At 53.1% G+C, this 15824-nt stretch overlaps 1 protein-coding gene across 1 annotated transcript in view; it reads left to right on the top strand.

The window, feature by feature from the left end:
- Window positions 1-1321: 1321 nt before the first annotated feature.
- Window positions 1322-15824, top strand: part of CRHR1 (corticotropin releasing hormone receptor 1) — a 39962-nt gene continuing 25459 nt past the window's right edge. Inside the window, exon 1 of the mRNA XM_036451721.2 lies at window positions 1322-1580. Within this exon, the coding sequence (XP_036307614.1) occupies window positions 1548-1580 (33 nt within the window). The 5' untranslated portion in view covers window positions 1322-1547. The remainder of the gene's footprint in view (window positions 1581-15824) is intronic.

Below are 15824 nucleotides of genomic sequence, written 5' to 3'. Positions count from 1 at the left end.
CACTACCATCTGTGGGCCTCAGTGTCCTCGCGAGTAAATTGCATATTGGATCAAAAACCCTCTTACAATAACTCCCTTTCTAAATGAAGAGCCAGTTGGACCCATGAACGCACTGGCCCTGGCTCAAATGTGCTGAGAAGTGGGTGGAGGGGAGGAAGAGGGTGAGCACGGCGGGGCACAGAGCCAGGGCAATTGGGTTCAGAGTTTGACTTCAAAGCCACCACTCTGGAAACGCGCTCTGCCGGGAGAAGGAAAAAAGCGGTAGGAAAAGCCAGTTCTGTCCAGCAGGAAGCGCTGGAGGAGACGTGAGCTGCTCTCTAGGGTTGGGGGGTGCACTTGGGAGATAATTAGCCCAGGCGGATGAAGACCCGAGGTCTGGCCAGGCGGCTGGCTGACTCTACCCTGGAGGCTCGGCCAAAAGGGGGCGCTGTGGTCTCCTCCCTGCCCTGCCCCTGGATTCCTAGGTGCTTTTCCCTGCTGTAACGCATTGCGCGCCCGCTGCCCCTTCTGCAGCGTTCAGTCGCCGGCTAGTCTTACAGGTCACCGCCCTCTACCCCTTTCTTGGGGTTACCAGGTCCAGCCCCTGGGCAGGCGTTTAGTTTGTTGAATGAATGAATGAATGAATGAACGAACGAACGAGCAAACAAATGAATTAAAATGAATGAATGAATGAATGAATGAATGAGAAGGGTACCCTCGCAGAGCTTTCCCCTCTCTGCGCGCACCCGGCGCGTCCATGCTGAAGGCGCTGGGGGCAGGGCCCAGAGCCCCCGGCTGCAGTGAGGGTTGGCGGGACCCTGTCCTGGCCGGCTGCAGGGCGGGAACGGCCCAAACGCAATGCCCATGTCTTCACCTGGTTTCCGAGGAGGCTCTGCTCAGTCTGGGCTGCCCTATTCTCCAGCCTCCAATAGCCTCTCTCTCAGATATGCCTGGGTCCCCCAAGTCTCCCCCAGACTCCTTGGACTCCCCAGGCCCCTAGTGAAAGTCGGGGGGAAGTGGGAGGCCGCCTCCTTTCCCGTCCTCTCCATCCCCCCCTCCCCACCCCTCCCAATCCCTGGCTTCTCCCTAGACTGCAGCGGCCGCCACCGCTGCCAGCGAGTCCCGCCGGTTGCTGCAAACCCGGGCGGGCGGGCGCAGGGAAAGGGGGTCAGCGCGGCTGGGGCGCTCGGAGCAGGCCCCGGGGAGAGGAGAAGACTGGGAGGCGGGAGGGAACAGAGGGGGAAGCACAGAGGAGGGACCGAAGTGGAGGGGAGACGGAGAGAGGGGAGGGGAGGGGAGGGACGCCGCGGAGAGGGGGCGGGGAGCCGAGGCGAGTGGCTGGGCGGACCGAGGGGGAGGCGGCGGAGGCGAGGCGGGCTCCGGGCGGGCAGGAGCTAAAGGAGAGCCGGACTTTCGTAGGAAGGGGAGAGCGAGAGCCTGCCGGGCCGGCGGGCGGCGACAGAGGAGCCCAGCCGCTCCCCCCGCCCGCCCGAGCCCGCACCCCCGCGCGCTCCTCTGGGATGTCCGAGGGACCCGGGCGCTCTGCACGGTGACCGAGCAGCCCGAGGATGGGACGGCGCCCGCGGCTCCGGCTCCTCAAGGTAAGCGGAGCCGGCCCGCCCTCGAGGCGGCCGCCCCCAGCCTGGGGCTGGCGCGGGACGTGGGTGGACCGTGGATGGATGGGGGGAATCTCTGGACAGAGCTGAGCCCAGGTCTGGGCGCGGCCGGGGTTTGAGGGGCAGCCCCATCCCTCTCTCTCTGGACCTTTGGAGCCGGCGTGGGGTGGGTGGGGGAGAACCCAGGTGAAAAAAGGAAGGAATCGTGCTGGCAAAGCTGCCGGGATGTTGTCGGGGGAGGGGTCCGCCCACCCGGGGAACCAGCTTCGTGAGGAGACATCGCTTTAGGCTTTGCAAGTCCTAGCTTGGTTCCACCTCCTACCCACCCCTCCAATGCAGACCTGGCCCGGGTCTGGGGGCTCCGGAGATGGGCTCCGCACGCGCCTACCGGCCCCAGCACCCTTGCATGACTCCCCCACTCTGCACACCCCGCCCTGTCTCTTCCTGCCCCTTCCCTCCGCGAAGAGCTACAGATCCGAGGAAATAACTGTCCCCCGTGCCTCCGAGCCTTGGAGCCTTGGAGCCCTATCGCAGTGTCGGGGAGGAGACGGTGCACCGGCGCGGGGTGCAGCTCCTCCGGGCGCCGGCCCCCGCGGGAGCGCAGCCTTAGCACTCGGTCCCCGAGCTGCGCAGTCGCCCGTGCCGGCTCCTCCTGCCCCGGGTCTGGCGATGCATGCCGGCGCCCGGAGTTTAGGAAAGTCGCCAGCCCGCAAGTCCAGCGTCTGCCGGCTGAAGTTCGGGGCGGGTGGGGGCAGCCCTCGGGCGGGGTGCGTCGGGAAGGGCTAGGGTGGACGGTGACAGCCGCCACTGGCCATCGCCCAGCGTTTTCCAAAGCGGGTTCCCAGCGCGGGGTGTGGGCACGCCAGCCCCAGACGGAGGGAGAGGCGGGTGGGCCTCCGCGTTGCGGCCGGGAAGCTCCTCAGGGCTCGCGCCTGAGGATCCGGGCTCCGCAGGGTCCACGGTCTGAGCCTGCTTGACTGGGTTCAGTGCATTGAAACGCGGTTACATTCACAAGAATTGAAAGGGGGTTTTCCATCCGTTATTAAACCAACTGTACCTATACCAAGTCACAAGGTGGTTTGAGGGACACCACGAAGATTTGAAAACGGAACTGCTGCCATTCCATCAAGTTGCCATCTTACGAGTTCCTGGGGCTTCTCCATCCTCTTTTCCCCTTCTCCCAAATATTTATAAGTTTGTTTTTTATTTTTTATTTTTATTTATTTATTTATTTATTTTAAATATAGTTTGTTTGTTTTTTAAATGACTCAGGATTGCCCAGCCCGGGTGGCTCAGTGGTTCAGTGTCCACCTATGAACCAGGAGATCACAGGTCGAGTCCCATCAGGGCATATGCTTGGGTTGCTGCTCCATCGCCAGCATGGGGCATGCAGGAGGCAGCTGATCAAGGATTCTCTCTCATCATTGATGTTTCTCTCTCTCTCTTTCTCTCTGAAATCAGTAAAAATATATATTAAAAATACATAAAATGACTGAGGGTTGGTTCAATGAGACCCATATGCCCTTCACCAACCATTAACTGAGGACGGGGTGAACCCAGAGATTATCTTCTGGGTGATCAGGAAGAAGGGAGAGGGAGATAGGAAGGAAAACACCCAGAGAGGTTGAAGAGGTAGCACTGAATGGCAGGCAATATTCTCCAAAAGGCTAGTGTGACCAAACTCACAAATCAGACCAAATTTGATGTTTTAAATGGATTCAACTGATTGAACTGTAGGGGTTTTTCTTTTTGTTCCTTTTTAAGTTTACTTGCTAACACGTAAACGTTCTTTCTTTGGCCTTTGTTAGAATAGTGCATAAATCTCTGCTTAGAATTATCACGTTTTTCTAAAAGAAAAAAAATTTTTTTTCCCCGTGGATGCCTATGTGTTTTTCCTATTAGATGGTGAAGTGATAGTAATGAATTCAGTAAGTGCTCAATAAATACCGAATGAGTGAGAGGCAGTGAATGAATGGCCAGCTAATGCTGGTTGCAGTTAAGTAATCACTTTTCTTTCTTTTATTTATGTACCACATACTAGGTATTCTATATGCTTTGGGGAAAAAGAAAAAGAAAAAGTCGCTTAGTCCTCATAAAAGACCTTGGAAGTAGTAGGAGTTATTACTGAGGCACAGAGAGGCTATGTAATTTGCTCAAAGTGACACAGCCAGTGAGTGTTGAAGCCAGAATTTAAACCCAGGCGCTGTGGCTCTAAGGTGTTGTTTTGTTAGCTTTTATCAGAAAAACATTATAAGTACTTACTTATATTTCACCCTCTGCCTGATGAGAGCGCAGGTAATTCGTTGGCATGGAAGTATGAATCTAGGGGAGTTAATCCAAAATCCAGCTCTGTTCCACCAAGTCAAACAGTGTTGGGGAAGAATCCACGCGGGGGCCCTGAACTGGTTACAGAGAACTGGAGGAGGGAGTTGAGACAAGAACACATGAGTGTGTGTTTGGGGTGGGGGGACGGGGTGAGTGTGCATGAGAGAAATGTGTGTGTGTGCATGAGAGAGTGGTTGTGAGTGTGAAGGAGGGAGAAATGAGGTGTGCTTGTGTTTGTGGATGTGAAGGAGGAAACAGGTGAAATATTATCTCTATCCCCAGGGGAGGGGCTATGGAGCACCTAAGTCACCTACCCACCAGCCACAGCTCCTCAAAGGGGGACCCCAGTGTAGCTCAAAAACTGTGGGTTCTGGTGAGTGTGACAGGTGGATTATTAAAGGAGAATGAGTTTTGAGGAGGGAAGCTGTTTTTATTGCTGTTGTCATTATTATAAAAGCAATCTAACTGCATTACACAAAGTTTGGAAACCAGAGGATAAAATTATTGCAACCTCACCCTCCTAACACAGCTGTTACCATTTAAAGGTAATCCCTGCAGCGCAGCTGGTGTGGCTCTGTGATTGAGCGCCGACCTATGAACTAGGTCACCTTTCAGGGCACATGCCTGGGTTGCCCAAGTAGAGAGCTTGCAGGAGGCAGCTGATTGATGTTTCTCTCTCATCGATGTTTCCATCTATCTCTCTCCTTTTCTATCTCTAAAATATCAATTATTTAAAAACAATAATCCCTGCAGGCCCTTTTTCAAGTGTAGGTTTGGCCATCGGACACACCCTCTCGCTTACTCTTTCACAGCCTGGGTCTGTCCCATGTTATTCCTGAGCTTCCAGGGGGAGATTGTTAGCATCTGCGTATTTCCTGTGAATGGATGTTCTTTGCATCCCTATATCGGTGCACATTTGGGTCATTTCCAAATTGTTTCTTTGCAAGCCGGGTTTTTGAGGGGAGCATTGGCAGGAGGGATACCAAGGGGAAATGAGTGAACCCACTGTGGGGCCATGGGCTGCCGTGGGGTGTGAGGACAACTGGCCTAGCTACGACCAGAAGTAAGCAAGGGGGCTGACAGCCAGGCCACGCCGTTCCCATTTGCTATGGCCAGCCCTGGAAGGGCATGATGACTCGGGCTGGTCCAGTTCTCAAGGAGGGCACAGATTTATGGAAAAGCAAGGCACTGGCCAGTGAGGACGAGCTCAGGTGGAAAACCCATGCTGCACTCTCTCTAATGTTTGGCTCCTTGGAGAGCATCAGCAGCCAGCAGGGTTCAGCAGCACAGGAGTCTGGAAGAGGGAGACCATTTTGAAGCTGAGGCCAGGTTGCGATTGTAGCTCCAGTGTTATATTCAAAGAATGGGTTTGTTAGTGACAAATGACTCCTGTATAGGAGACCTTTGTTAGTGACAAAGGTCTCCTATCAGCAGAGTCCCTTGGAAGTCCTTTTTATTTTATTTTATTTTTCTTTTTAAAAAATATATTTTATTAATTTTTTACAGAGATAGAGATCTAGAAAAATAGACTAGAGAGAAACATCGACCAGCTGCCACCTGCACATCCCCTACCGGGGATGTACCTGCAACCAAGGCATATGCCCTTGACCGGAATCGAACCCAGGACCCTTCAGCTCTATCCACTGAGCCAAATCGGTTTCGGCAATCCTTTATTTTTATTATTATTATTTTTTAATATTTTTATTGATTTCAGAGAGGAAAGGAGAAGGAGAGAGAGAGATAGAAACATCAATGATGAAAGAGAATCACTGATCTGGCTGCCTCCCGCATGTCTCCCTAACCCCCACTGAGGACTGAGCCCGCAACCCAGGCGTGTGCCCTTGACTGGAATCGAACCCCGGACCCTTCAGTTCACAGGCTGACGTTCCATTCTCTGAGCCAAACCAGCCAGGGCCATCAAGTCCTTTTTAGATGCTGGTCTTTGGACTTGTTCTTGGCCAGCCACCCCTCACTCTATTCAATGTGACAGCTTCTCCTTGTACAAATGAAAACCATCAGGTGAAGCAGATCTAGGCTCGAATTCTGACTCTACTGTGAAGCTCTAGGCCACATGTGTCAAACACAAGGCCCGCGGGCCAAATCCGTCCCGCCAGGCCTTGCAATGTGGCCCGCACCGCGCTGTCATCACTGCACTCTGCTGCGTTTCCATCACAATGACAGTTTATGACTGTTCAGTAAACCATTCGGCCCGCGATTTAGGCTGGATTTTAGATTTTGGCCCCTTCTCTGATTGAGTTCGACACCCCTAGAGTCTAGGCAAATTAGGTTATCACTCTAAACCTCAGTTTCTTTGTCTGCAAAAAGGGGGAAAATAGAACCTACTTTATGGAATAATCAGAATAACTTCATGAAATGTCAGGTGAGGAATTAAGCACAATTGCACAGTGTCTGGCACATATCAATAGTAACTGCTTAATAGATATTAGCTAGAGTAGGCACATAGTCAATCCTACCAAATTTTATCAATCCAAGGAAAACCACCACAAAGAGGAGTTGTGAGGGGATAGGAGGTGGAGGAAGGAGTGGTTGGTAGTGTAAAATCTCCTGCCCCAGGTCCTTTGGGCAGTCCCTGGGGAAAAGGATGGTGCCACCTGCTGTCAGCTGAGCTCAAAGGTCACAGGACTGATGTACCTGCAATTGGCCCTCGAACATCTCCGATATGGGACAACAAAAATAGAGACATTTGACAATAAAAACAGGGATATGTAAGGAGGGTATTACTAACTCACTGGTACAAAGATGACTAGCTCACTGGTACAAATAATTATTTTGAAAACAACTAGCTGGATTCTATTAAGCAACAGATTATTTTTTTAATTTTTATTGAATTTATTGGGGTGATGTTGGTTAATAAAAGTATATAGGCTTCAAGGATACAATCTATAATACATCATCTATATGTACTGTGTGTTCACCACCCCAAGTCAGGTCTCCTTCCATCCCCATTTGCCCTCTCCTACCTCCCCTACCCCCTTTCCCTCTGGTAATCACCATACTGCTGTCTGTCTACATAATCAACAGATTATTAACCATTTCATGTCAGAGTAAGGGGTGTCTGCTTCAACAGAACTGAGAGGCTGGAAAGCAGCAGGGAGGAAGGAGTGGAGAAGACGGGGGAATATGGACACGCACTGGGTTTTCTGTGAAGTGGGCATGTCGAGAGGCAGTTCTAAGAGGTGGCTCCCTGTACACAGAATATCCAACTCCAATGCTTAAGCCAAACGCTTTCTTTGGCAACTGTCACTCAGCAGCCATGAAACCATTTCTGGGATCTTGTGGCTACTCTTTCCGACCTAGAAACACAGGCAATTTCAGGATCCCATCCCTTGCTCCGCTGGGCCTCCGAGAGCAGCCCCAGGGAGGTGTTCAGAGGTGAGAGTTGTGGCACCTGCCCCCTCCACCTGTCAATCATTCCCAACCTCCTGCCAATCTGGCTGTGAGCCAGGGCGCCTAGGTCAGATCCCAGGACAGAAACTGGCCAGACTGGTCCATCTGCTTCCCGGGCTGCAGAATTAGGAGGTGGGGGTTGTTCTACGCTGACTGACTGACTACCGTCTAGAAGCCACCCATGGCGAGGCACAGCGGGACACAGTCGAACCTTTAAAGTGCTGGGAGACCTTTGGGAGGGTTGGGACAAGGTATTGTTCAGTATCCCTGTAGGTACAAAGAAGGCAGCCTGCCTAGGGTGACAGGCTAGAGTGAGAGATGGATGCATAGATTTCCTCCTCCCACCTCTCCACCCCTCATTTAAAGCAGGGATTATCCCCCTTCCTCCACCCCTTGATCGTGTTTCCCAGCCTCCTTGGCAGGGGTGGTTTCCAGGAGTACCAGCTGTGGGGACAGAGTTAAGTGGGGAAGAGGGAGAACCGCTTGGGGATGAAGGGCTGGGTTGTGCAGGCTGGGATGGAATGGGGTTCCGGAGGGCGCTGGCTACCCTGGAGAAGGGCTGAGGGAAAGCCCTGGCCTATATAAGGCCCAGCCATCACAGACCCAGGCCCCCTGCGCTGGGAGCCCTGGGCCCCAGTGTCAGAAGCAAATGCCCAGCTGAGTGCTGGTGGGCCTGCTCAGGGTGGACAATGTTATTATATGAGGTGTGGGCATGCAGACAGACAGACAGGCAGGGAGAGACAGACACACAGAGAAACCAGACGTGATGCCAAGATAGAAACCGCTGGCTAAAGTTGGAGAAAAAGAGAAGTTCAGGACAGAAAGTTATGGAGTAAAGAGGAGAGAGAGGGGGAGAGAGAGAGAAATGGGGTGAGGGGCAGAGAAGTGATAGCAAGAAAAAGACCCGTGCATCCTTTTGTTCATTCTTGCTATGAACGCTCTTCCTAACACGGAGAGAACATGTGTCCCTGGTTCTGAAGCCAGAGATGGAACTGCTTCCCCCTCTCGTCTTACAAGAATCACCTTCCCATCCCTAGCCTGCTGCCTGGAGCCTTCCTGGGCTACGGGAGAGCCCTAGAAAGAGAGGGGGCCTGTTCCCTCAGACCCCACATGGACCCCTGGTGTGGGGGCTGCTGGTGCATGTCTGTGGAAGGAGCCCACACCCTCCCACACCCTCCCACCATCCCCAGGGCAGAACACCCCCCGCGGAGTTCAGAAGGAACTGAAAATAAAGGGGGAGGAGATGCCTGTGTGGTGACTTGGACCTGCTGCTTTCACTGGGAAGGTCCCTGCCCCAGCCTTCACTGCCCCCCCTCCCCGCCCACTCCTCCCTCCGGCACTGAGCCTAACCATCATTCAAGACCCTCTTCCTCCGTGGGGCCTTCCCTGATGAGGCAGCCATTGAGCTCTCTCCTCCAGCTGAAGTAGGGCTCCTCAACCCAGCTGTGGGGAAGGACCAATTGGTGTCTTCCAACCCGCGGCAGATGGACAGGTGGGCCTACTGTGCTGATGACTGTGCGGCCTGCACCACAGGACTCACCTGGAGAATTGGATGACATCTGAATTGGTCTAGACCAGTGGTCGGCAAACTCATTAGTCAACAGAGCCAAATATCAACAGTACAATGATTGGAATTTCTTTTGGGAGCCAAATTTCTTAAATTTAAACTTCTTCTAATGCCACTTCTTCAAAACAGACTCGCCCAGGCCGTGGTCTTTTGTGGAAGAGCCACCCTCAAGGAGCCAAAGAGCTGCATGTGGCTCGCTAGCCGTAGTTTGCTGACCACAGGTCTAGACTCTAGACCACATGTGTCAAACACAAGGCCCGCGGGCCAAATCCGTCCCGCCAGGCCTTGCAATGTGGCCCGCACCGCGCTGGCATCACTGCACTCCGCTGCATTTCCATCACAATGACAGTTTATGACTGTTCAGTAAACCATTCGGCCCGCGATTTAGGCTGGATTTTAGATTTTGGCCCCTAAAGACTCTAGAGTAGGGGTGTCGAACTCAATCAGAGAAGGGGCCAAGATTTTGGCCCCTAAAGATAAGCATGTCAAACTCAATGGCTAACTCAGGCCAAATAAATGAGGCATGCGGCCCATAGGCCTAGAGTTTGACATACTTGGTCTAGAGTAGGGGTGTCGAACTCAATCAGAGAAGGGGCCAAAATCTAAAATCCAGCCTAAATCGAGGGCCGAATGGTTTACTGAACAGTCATAAACTGTCATTGTGATGGAAACGCAGCGGAGTGCAGTGATGACAGCGCGGTGCGGGCCACATTGCAAGGCCTGGCGGGACGGATTTGGCCCGCGGGCCTTGTGTTTGACACATGTGGTCTAGAGACTCCATTAAATAAGATGAGTCTATTAACAACTCATGTGGACAAATTCCTATCAAAGTTTCCAAATACTGGCTTACTCACAGCAACAGTTGCAGCCTGCACCAGTCCTGGCCACTCTCTGAGTAGCCTTGGTCTAAAGCCCTCCCTTTGGGCCAGAATTCAATGCTGGGGATCGATCCCTGATTCACTTTTCCTGAGGTCTGGCCACAGGCCATGCTCTGCTCCTGCTGTGAGGACTTGAGGATGGAGAGGTTCTTCCAGCAGCCTGGGATGGACTGGGCTGACCGGCTGAAGCAGGAAGAATGGGGTGGGGTGGGGTGGGAGTGGAGGGGGCAGAATGGCCAGGAGGGCAGCAACCTTTGGTTTACTCAGAGCCCTTCCCCCTCCTCATTCTCACTCATCAAGCTGCACCTTGTCACAGAGGTGGGGAAAGGCTCTGGTGAGACAGGGTGGGCTCACCCCAAAGCTCACAGGACTCAGCCCCATATAGGTTCTAGCCCTTGTTCTCCCCAGAGATAAGGGACCCCCATCTTCTTCAGAGCTCCCAGAAAAACTCTGCCTCCTGCCTCAGGAGCTGGCCCTGGGGACAGGGAGCACTGTATGCCCCCACCCCCGGGGAGCTCAGTGAAAGGAAGGATTGCCCAGGAGAAGTCATTCCCACCAGAACCCGCCCTCAGACTGAGGCCAGGAGGTGGGCACACGGTTGGCTCAAGGCCATGGGCTTTGCTAGGCAGAGTGCGATCCAGGGCCCCTTCCAGTCACGAAGGCCCCTTTCTCTTGTTCTCCCATTCTTTCCAGAGCTCCCTCACCACCTTCCTTCCTCCTTTCCAACCTCCTTGACGGACAGGTGGTGGGTGTTTTCAGAGCTGGGGGAAGCTGCAAAGCCCTCCAGCCCAGGGTTTCCCAATCTCAGCACCGTTGACACGTGGGGCTGTGCTGTGCATTCTGGGATGTCGAGCAGCATCCGGGCCTCTATCCACGAGATGCCAGTAGCACCATGCCAGTCGTGGCAACCAAAAATACCTCCAGACACTGCCACATGTCCCTGGCGGACAAAACCGCCCCTGTTACCCACCACTGGGTTAGTTCAGTTCGCCTCCACCTGGTGGCACTTTAGAATTACCCGGAGAGCATTAAACACTAGAGGCCCGCGCTTCCTCTCAGACCCGCGGAGCCAGACGCTCCAGAGTAGACCCTGAGACGGAATTTTCTATCTCCCGGATGCCAATCTGGAAACTTCTGATTTCATCTAATTCACAGGCAAAGAAACAGATAGGGCCATTGCCTACCTTATGGACAATTACATGGTCATTGCTAATCTCTGCCCTGAGTCTCACGGCTCGGTGGCAGTCCCCTTTAAGCCAACCCCCATGGCCTTGCAAGGCAGTTACTTCTCCAGAAAAATCAGCCTCCAAACTCCTATTTTCTAACAGAATCTAATTTGCAGCCGACAGATGATCTCACTCTGCCTTCCCAGCCTTCTCCGCATCCCCTTCCACAGGCAGCTTCTCAAAGGGCACCCCTGTTCGGCCCACAGTGAAATCCCCCCACTTTGCACGTGTCAGAGCGCGGGCTGAGGTGAGAGCACAGCTGACAGTGGCATCTGCGTGGCTGGAGCGCTCTGTCTCCCCCACCCCCCCACCCCCTCCCACATACATCTCGGCTGTCTCCCAGAGAAGCTGATGCCCCCCTCAGGGGTGGTTCCCCAGTTTCTGGGAGCCACACTCAGCCCCCGCTGAGCAGCCCCCAGGGGCAGGAGACAGGATCAGAGCCCCAGCCAGGCTCTACTTCCGGGAGAACCAAACTAAGCCCTTCCAGAGTCCCTGCTGACAGGGCCCCACACACACACCGCCCCCCACTTCCCACTGCAGCTCTTGGGGAGCCAGGCTGCAGCCCCAGCCCAGAGCTAGAGGTCAAGAGGGAAAAGAAAGCTACACCTTCTCTTCTGGAGGACCCATGCTAGGGGTGGGGGTGTGGGAGGGAGGCAGGGGCTCAGTCCCAGGGCTGGAGCACCTGGACCATGGGAAGATACTACCGGCTCTAACTCTTTGGGGCTGAGAAGGATTAAATGAGAAAAATCACGGCGCCTGACACTGTGGCAAGTCTTCAGTAAAAGCTGGGATTTAGGGAAGGAAGGAAAGGAGGAAGGAAGGCAGGAAGAAAGGAAGGAAGGAAGGAAGGAAGGAAGGAAGGAAGGAAGGAAGGAAGGAAGGAAAGAAGGAAGGAAGGAAGGGGAGGGAAGAGAAGGGGGGAGGGAGGGAGGAAAAGGGGAGATGAAAGAAAGGAAGAATACGGAGAGGAGTAGAAATTAAGACCAGGAGAGAGGCAGGTAGGTAAGAAAGGGTCAAGGAGGCCAAGAAGGCACAGACTATGAGAAAATACTGAGAGAATCCTAATGGGGATCCTCTGGGGTACAGCGTGGGGATCCATGGAGGAAATTGAGATCAAGAGCAAGAGAGAGCTCCTGGTGGGGGGGAAGGAGGTGCAGGACTAGGAAATTAATCCATCAAACATCCTGGTGGGAATCATGATGGGACCCCTTGGTCAAAGGGGGCAGGAAGTGAAAACCAATCTGCTCATTACTGCATCAGCCATTCGCTTACTCATTCAACAAACAGGCATTGGTACCTCGTCTATGCCATGCTCCACTGAGGGGACAAAGCCAGACCCAGACCCTGCCTTCAGGGAGCTTCTGACCCAAGCGTACAGTCTATCTGGGACCCTGGGATGGGGTGTGTATATTCCAGAGCTGGGGTTCCCAGGTCCTCGGCTCCTCAGAGGGTGAAACAAGCAGCCTGATGCTTTCAGCTCTGCTGGGGAGCCTCATTAGGGGAGCAGAGGAGTGAAGTCGCAGGGGGCGGGGCGGGGCACACCCTGAGCCCAGGGAGAAGGCCTGGAGGCGGGGAACACCCAGGCATGTCCCCCTCCCTGAACTGTAGGCAGGAGATTTTCATTCCCATTTTTCCTCTCTGCACAACAGTAATTTAAGTCAATTAAATGTAATAATAAATTATTTCTTGCCTGCCTAGAATAGTCTTTCACTGCTCACCCACTTTGGGGGAAAATGTAGGTTCTTGGCCTAGAGATGGGGCAAGTTATGGCTGTCATGGGAAGAGGCTGGGGCGGGGGCGGTGTGCTGGCCGGGGCAGGACGGACAGGAAGAGGGTGCTCAGAAGTCCTGGGCAGCCAAGCGGGCTGAGAAAAGGCATCAGCATCACTGTCCTTTGTCGCCAGTCTAGTGTTACCCCGGCTGGTGAAGAAGCACCCCTCAGGGCCCAGCTCCGCTGCGCACAGCCGGCAATCCTAACCCCCACTGACACCTCGCTGGCACCTCTGTGCAGGGCAGACACTGCACACGCCCTGTGGGCCCTGCCCGCCCCAGATCGCCATTTTGTAACTACAGGTGTGTCTCCTGCCGGCACAGACAGGTTCCAGAGAACTGACTGCTCGTGTTTTACTTCTGCAACCTGGTTTTTTAAATGTACCAGGGGAGCCAGCTTTTTGAAGAAATCTCGGTTTATGACGCCTCCTCTTTTCATACTTAGATTTTCTTCTCTTGGCTTTGCTTAAAACAGGCTAGACCTTACACACCACATAGCTGATAAGGGGTTAATGTCCAAAATATGTAAGGAACTCATACAATTCAATACACCCCCCCCCAAAAAAAATAATCCAATTGATAAATGGATAAAAGACCTGAATAGACATTTTTCCAAAGAAGATTTTCAAATGGCCAACAGGTGGATAGAAAGGCACGCAACATCACTGACCACCAGGGAACTGCTGGTCAAAACCGCAATGAGATATTACTGTCCTTAAAAGGCAAGAGATAACAAAAGCTGGCGAGGAGAAGGAGAAAAGAGAACCCGATGCACTGTTGGTGGGAACATAAGCGGGTGCAGCCAGTGAAAAACAGTACGGAGGTTCCTCAAAGACTCAAAAATAGAACTACCATATAATCCAGCAATCCCACTCCTGGGTATGTATCCAAAGGAAACAAAATCACCATCTCAGCTGGTATCTGCACCCCCATACTTCTTGCAGCATTACTCACAATAGCCAAGACTTGGAAACCACCTGTGTCCATTGATGGATAAAGAAACTGTGGTATATCTACACTGGCATATTATTTGGCCACACACATACACACACACACACACACACAAAAAAAAAAAAATGAAATCTTGCTTCTTGCAACCATATGGATGGAGCTTGAGGGCAGTATGCTAAGTGAAATAAGTCAGACAGGAAAAGACAAACCTTATATGACCTCTTATATATGGGATTTGTAAAAAATGGAACTCAAAGAAAGAGAAATCGCTGGTTGCTGGGGGTGGGGAGGGGTTAGGGGGAGGAGGGCAGGCGGGAACGGGTGAAGGTGGTGAAAAGGTGCAATCTCCCAGTTTTAAGCTGAATGGTTTGGGGGGTGTAATGTGCACCCCGGTGACCATAGTTAACACGATTGTGTTGCATATTTGAAAGTTGCTAAGAAAATAAACATTTCAACTCCTTGAATGTAGAATCAACCCGGCAAGTGTCTTAGTGAGATAGCTAAATGGAATGGTTTTTTTTAATAAAAAAAAAACTGCTTTCCTTTAGAACAGCCTGACTGAATGGGGGTGGGAGGGCTGGTCCGGCCTGCACTCCTCCCTTACCTGTGGGAAGCCTGCCCCCCCCCCCCCCCAGCCTCTGTAACTGAGGGAGACTCTGAGGCCTACGCCACCAAGTTGTGGTAACAACCACATGAACACTTGCAGGGACTTTAAGCTTCAGAAAGCATCTTCCGCCTGCTTTCCCCCAGGTGGCCCACGTCCCTGTGATGGCGTAAGAAAACCTCCTTGCCCAGAGGGGCCAGTTAACTCCCCCGAAGTCACACAGTCCACAGCAGGTCTGGACTCGGAGCTCAGGGAAGGGGAAGGAATTCTGCTGGGAGGTCACTCTCAAACCACGCAGCTGCCGCTCTGTCAGGCCTTTCTGAGGCCTGGGGGACAGGAGCTCAGGGGCTCTCCCAAGCTGAGCAGCAGACGTTGTTGTGAAGGGGAGGGAAGCCAGGCCCCCTTCTCCTGGCTCCTTGTGAACTTTTAGGAGGTGGGGCAGCTCCCCCGCCCCCCCTGCCCCCCCTCGCCTCCAGGTCACCCCTCTTTCTCCTTTAGAGTCCTTCCTGAAAGGTTAATTACCAAATCATCTCATTGAGGGAAATTACATTTTGTGCCTTTAAAGACCAAACTGAGCTTCAACAATGTAGTTATTTATGGTCTCTAATAAGCATTTTCTGGGTGTGATTAACCTTTACGCCAAAGTCACACTAGAATTTGCGATGGCAGCTTCCATTCCAGCCTGCTCTGCGCTGGCCTGGGCGTGGGGGCAAGGGCAGCACCCGGAGCAGGCAGCTGACACACGGTGCCCCCTCCCACTCCACCCTCTGTGCCCAGGACTGCACCCTCCTCTACCCGTCCCTTCTCCCATGCCCTGTCCTGACCTGGGCCATCCCCTCCTCCATCTTTTATCCACACAAAAAACAGACCCAGATTGCCTGCTTACGGGATCCTAGGCCTCACTCAACAGCTGAAAACAGTTCAGTGATCTTGAGCACCGCAACTGTGAAACCCGTAGGAAACGGGAAGCATAGACCTATCCCTCTGCTTTCTGCAGCGCAGTACCCCTTGGGACAGGTGAGCGAGCCCAGCACTCCACCAGCCATTTTCGGAAAATTGTAAACCTTGCAAAGCCCTGAAGGCTTGGTTTGTCAAAAATTGTTCTGAGCCCAGCTGCTGTGGCTCAGGGGTTGAGCATCCACCTAGGAACCAGGAGGTCACGATTCAAAACCTGATTAGGGCATATGCCTGGATTGTGAGCTCGACTCTCAGTAGGGAGCATGCAGGAGGCAGTGATGATTCTCTCTTATCACTGATGTTTCTGCCTCTCTCTCCCTCTCCCTTCCTCTCTGAAGTCAATAAAAATATATTTTAAACAATTGTTCGGAAGGGAGAAAAAGTGGCGAAGGCTGATGTTGGGGGCGGGAGAGGGAAGCAGATTGAGGCATCCAGAGAGTGGCAATTCCCAGGTCAAACCACCTTTGGGCGGCCCTCAGAGAGGATGACAGGTCGGGTTAGGTGAGGTCCGGGCCTCTGATGTGACCCCATTTGCCATATGCTC

The sequence above is a fragment of the Pipistrellus kuhlii genome, unplaced genomic scaffold (genome assembly GCF_014108245.1).
Source record: "Pipistrellus kuhlii isolate mPipKuh1 unplaced genomic scaffold, mPipKuh1.p scaffold_m20_p_22, whole genome shotgun sequence".
NCBI lineage: Eukaryota > Metazoa > Chordata > Mammalia > Chiroptera > Vespertilionidae > Pipistrellus > Pipistrellus kuhlii.
This window is presented reverse-complemented; position numbering and strand designations above follow the sequence as displayed.